The sequence below is a fragment of the Triticum urartu genome, chromosome 5 (genome assembly GCF_003073215.2).
Source record: "Triticum urartu cultivar G1812 chromosome 5, Tu2.1, whole genome shotgun sequence".
In the NCBI taxonomy this organism is placed as follows: Eukaryota; Viridiplantae; Streptophyta; class Magnoliopsida; order Poales; family Poaceae; genus Triticum; species Triticum urartu.
Window position 1 is genome coordinate 236,423,591 of NC_053026.1, and position 4,862 is coordinate 236,428,452.

General features: G+C 48.5%; 1 protein-coding gene across 1 annotated transcript; it reads left to right on the forward strand.

Annotated features, from left to right (window-relative positions):
* The first annotated feature begins 735 nt into the window (after positions 1 to 735).
* Positions 736 to 2,192, forward strand: LOC125555846 (myb-related protein 308-like). Its single transcript, XM_048718673.1, has 3 exons — positions 736 to 1,076; positions 1,179 to 1,308; positions 1,434 to 2,192. Exons 1-3 carry the CDS (start codon positions 944 to 946, stop codon positions 1,903 to 1,905), a joined length of 735 nt encoding a protein of 244 aa, XP_048574630.1. The 5' UTR covers positions 736 to 943; the 3' UTR covers positions 1,906 to 2,192.
* The last annotated feature ends 2,670 nt before the right edge of the window (positions 2,193 to 4,862 follow it).

Below are 4,862 nucleotides of genomic sequence, written 5' to 3' on the forward strand. Positions count from 1 at the left end.
CGTATCAAAGCTTACTAAGATTTTAACGCATCAACATAATAATAAACGTGTAGTCACAGGCTAATCTACTAGCATGTGTATGTTTCCATTGCAACGCACGAGAAATTATCTTCTGGTCTATTCGTAAAAGACATTAAATATTATGTTAGTCTATGTTCCTGTTGCAACACACGAGAAATTACATTCTTTTGAATGTATATGTACTTCAAAAGAGTATAAGGTTCTATCATCCACTTCGTCCTTGGTCCAGCACTCCTCTTTCCCTCTCGTATGTTATTCATCACTTGACAAATAAAATTATGTTTTGTTTGGCAAGACATTAAGTTCTTGCCAAATAAGTGATTATCAACTAAAATATTTAGGTAGGTAAATCACGGGTTTGATAAACAATTATTTATACAAATCACACTAATATGAATAGATAATCAGAGCTAACTTGTTAGAATATTGACACAGGTTGCAAGTGCGGGAGCAATTATCTATGAAACCAAACAATTGAAGCGATGAGATAGGACAAGGGAGGGAAAGGGGGGATGCGCAAAAAAAAGAAAGAAAGAAAGAAGAAGAGGGGCTCCGGACAGGAGCAGAAGCATGCCATTCCCTACCTACCAACCTACCAAATCCGTCCCTGGGGCTCCGCAACCACTCACTCACCCCCTCCTCTCTCTCCTCGCACCAACTCGGTCAAATGTCTCGGAGTGATCCGGGTCAATGGGAATGGGACCCTTTCCGCTCTATCTCTCTCCATCCACCTCGACCTCGCCCCGCTTTCTCTCCCTCCGCCCCTCCTTCTCCGCCACCATATAACCCCTTTCTTTCCTCCCTGAGATCAAACCACAGTCGTCACTTGCCTAGGGCTGTGTCTGTCTCTCTCTCTCGCTCTCTCTCTCTCTCTCTCTCTCTCTCTCTCTCTCTTGCCTAGGGCTGTGGGCCGTCGGCGGACATGGGGAGATCGCCGTGCTGCGAGAAGGCGCACACCAACAAGGGCGCCTGGACCAAGGAAGAGGATCAGCGGCTCATCGCCCACATCAAGGACCATGGAGAAGGGTGCTGGAGATCGCTCCCCAAAGCAGCAGGTACAACATAGTATATCTTTATTTGGTATCAGGACTCAACATTGGCATGCATGCCGGCCGTGTGGGAGGGTGATGTTGATTCGTCTGCATGTATTCGTGTAGGGTTGCTGCGTTGTGGAAAGAGCTGCCGGCTGCGGTGGATCAACTACCTGAGGCCGGACCTTAAGCGCGGCAATTTCTCCGACGAGGAGGACGAGCTCATCATCAAGCTTCACGAGTTCCTCGGAAACAAGTAAGCCATCTAATTAAGCCCCAGCTTGCTATGGCCATCGAAAAATCTGAACTGAAATATATGTGTCGGATGCGATGTGACGGCGGACGGCGGTGATATTGATTCTTGGCTTCCTTGCTTTGCAGGTGGTCGCTGATCGCCGGGAGGCTGCCGGGGAGGACGGACAACGAGATCAAGAACTACTGGAACACGCACGTCAAGCGCAAGCTCCTCGCCCGCGGCGTCGACCCGCAGACCCACCGCCCGCTCAATGCTGGCACCACCGCCGTGCAGGGGATGCACACGCCTTCGTCCCCCGTCGTGGCGAGCGGCGCCAGCCCTCACCACCTCGCGGGCGGCTCCAGCTGCTCGCCCGATGCGAGCGGCCACAGCAGCGACGCCGACGACAGCGTGTCCTTGCCGCCGTCACTGGCGGGGAACCTCGGCGTGGGCATGATCGACCTGAACCTGTCCATAAGCCCGCCCTACCAGCCGCCGCTAAGCCGAAAAGCGGATGGTGTTCTTAGGACGGGATACTCGGAGAGGCAGAAGATATGCTTGTGCTTGAACCGGCTGGGGTTGCACGGCGGCGAGGGGTGCAGCTGTGAGATTCGTTGATGCCTCGCTTCGAGATCCTGAAGCACAATAGCTTATTAGAAATCGAGATATTAGCTTCAGAAAGTCAGAGCTCAGATTAATTAGAGAGAGAGAGAGAGATAGAGAGAGAGAGAGAGGGGAAATTTATGTTTTCCCGGAGCATTTTTGTGTAAGTTGATCGTAGGAAGTTTTGTGTTTGCCTTCATTCTCTTATGCCTGGTTTGGATTGCAACGTGTACCGATGGGGGCCCTTGACTGTCATGTTCCAGACCGGCTATAATCTTTGATTGTAGCCCAGTCTGGCTTAATTGTCGTGCTGCTGGTTTTGTTCACCGGAACCAATACTGCTTTGTTCTTTCCTCTTTCTTTGATGCATGGCACAGCTAGCTGTGGGTGGTGAAGTCAGATATGCGTTGGTAGTGGAGCTCAACGCCTTCTTTCCTGGTTCTTTTGCTTCGTGGCACCTTTTTGTCCATTATCACTTCATTTCCGTAAGCTTCTCCAGTCTGCCCTTTGTCACGCATGTCTCATGTAGTCTTAAAATAAGTGTCTTAATTTTATACTAATTTTAATTTTTTATTAACTTTAGTACTAAACTTAAGACACTTCTTCTAAAATGGAGGAGTAATACATAAAAGGTCATTTACATGTTCTTTTAAAGAGCATACCTTAATTTTACAGAACAGAGCAAATGTTGTTTACAAGCAGGATGCGAACATCATCGTAGGTGACACCCACTCCACACAATGCTAGCTACCTAAACTGATGTCTCCATTTTGTGCAAGTTTCCGGTCCTTGATTTTATCCAAGATTTGAGAAGCTAAGACGTGAGCTCCAACTTGCTGCTCCAATCATTTGAAAACACGTGCATTCCTCCGCTTCCACAATGACCAAGCAATGCCAATCGCCAAGGAGTCAAAGCCCCGCCTCTCCGCTTTCCTGAAGCTACCGGGGTGCCTAAGCCACCAGTCCATGAATGTGTCCGCAGCCATCGACCGAGGTATATGTTGGGTTTCGTAGTAATTTCAAAAAAATTCCTACGCACACGCAAGATCAGGGTGATGCATAGCAACGAGAAGGGAAGAGTGTGATCTACGTACCCTTGTAGATCGACAACGGAAGCGTTAACTTGGTTGATGTAGCCGTACGTCTTCACGGTCCGACCAATCAAGCACCGAAACTACGGCACCTCCGAGTTCTAGCACACGTTCAGCTCGATGACGATCTCCGGACTCCGATCCAGCAAAGTGTCGGGGAAGAGTTCCGTCAGCACGACGGCGTGGTGACGATCTTGATGTACTACTGTCGCCGGGCTTCGCCTAAGCACCGCTACAATATTATCGAGGACTATGGTGGAAGGGGGCACCGCACACGGCTAAGAATATGATCACGTGGATCAACTTGTCTCTAGGGGGTGCCCCTGCCTCCGTATATAAAGGTTCAAGGGAGGGGGGCCGGCCGGCCGGGAGAGGCGCGCCAGGAGGAGTCCTACTCCCTCTGGGAGTAGGACTCCCCCCTTTCCTAGTTGGAATAGGATTCGTGGAGGGGGGGAAAGAGGAGAGAGAGGAGGAAGGGGGGCCGACCCCCTCTCCTTGTCCAGTTCGGACCAAGGGGGGGGAGGGGCGCGCGGCCCATCTCTGGCCACCTCTCCTCTCTTCCACTAAGGCCCACTAAGGTCCATATACCTCCCGGGGGGTTCCGGTAACCTCCCGGTACTCCGGTAACCTCCCGATTTCACCCGGAACACTTCCGATATCCAAACATAGGCTTCCAATATATCAATCTTTATGTCTCGACCATTTCGAGACTTCTCGTCATGTCCGTGATCACATCTGGGACTCTGAACAACCTTCGGTACATCAAAATGCATAAACTCATAATATAATTGTCATCGTAACCTTAAGCGTGCGGACCCTAGCTACGGGTTCGAGAACAATGTAGACATGACCGAGACACGTCTCCTGTCAATAACCAATAGCGGAACCTGGATGCTCATATTGGCTCCTACATATTCTACGAAGATCTTTTATCGGTCAGACCGCATAACAACATACGTTGTTCCCTTTGTCATCGGTATGTTACTTGCCCGAGATTCGATCGTCGGTATCCCATACCTAGTTCAATCTCGTTACTGGCAAGTCTCTTTACTCGTTCTGTAATACATCATCCCGCAACTAACTCATTAGTTGCAATGCTTGCAAGGCTTAAGTGATGTGCATTACCGAGAGGGCCCAGAGATACCTCTTCAACAATCGGAGTGACAAAGCCTAATCTCGAAATACGCCAACCCAACATGTACCTTTGGAGACACCTGTAGAGCTCCTTTATAATCACCCAGTTACGTTGTGACGTTTGGTAGCACACAAAGTGTTCCTTTGGCAAACGAGAGTTGCATAATCTCATAGTCATAGGAACATGTATAAGTCACGAAGAAAGCAATAGCAACATACTAAACGATCGGGTGCTAAGCTAATGGAATGGGTCATGTCAATCAGATCATTCAACTAATGATGTGATCCCGTTAATCAAATAACAACTCTTTGTCCATGTTAGGAAACATAACCATCTTTGATTAATGAGCTAGTCAAGTAGAGGCATACTAGTGACACTCTGTTTGTCTATGTATTCACACATGTATTATGTTTCCGGTTAATACAATTTTAGCATGAATAATAAACTTTTATCATGATATAAGGAAATAAATAATAACTTTATTATTGCCTCCAGGGCATATTTCCTTCAGTATAGGGGTTGCAACGCGTCAAAGCAGTAATGCCAAACTTCTCTAGCGTCGACGCACTGAACTGCAAAGTGATCAATGTTATCTTCATCTTGGAAGATGGGATGTCTTGAAGGCCATGGCGCGCATGCCGATCCGATGTCCATAGTCGGTATTGCGCAGCTAGCCAAGCGAATATCTTACATTTAACTAGAGCTCAACTTCTCCCGATGCAGGCCGCCATAGTGGATCGAACTAG

Excerpts from the sequence above, each read along its gene's own strand:
- LOC125555846 (XM_048718673.1), top strand. The coding sequence starts at position 944 with ATGGGGAGATCGCCGTGCTGCGAGAAGGCGCACACCAACAAGGGCGCC. Across the intron at positions 1,077-1,178 it reads ATCGCTCCCCAAAGCAGCAG|GGTTGCTGCGTTGTGGAAAG; the intron begins GTACAACATAGT and ends GTATTCGTGTAG. Across the intron at positions 1,309-1,433 it reads CACGAGTTCCTCGGAAACAA|GTGGTCGCTGATCGCCGGGA; the intron begins GTAAGCCATCTA and ends CTTGCTTTGCAG.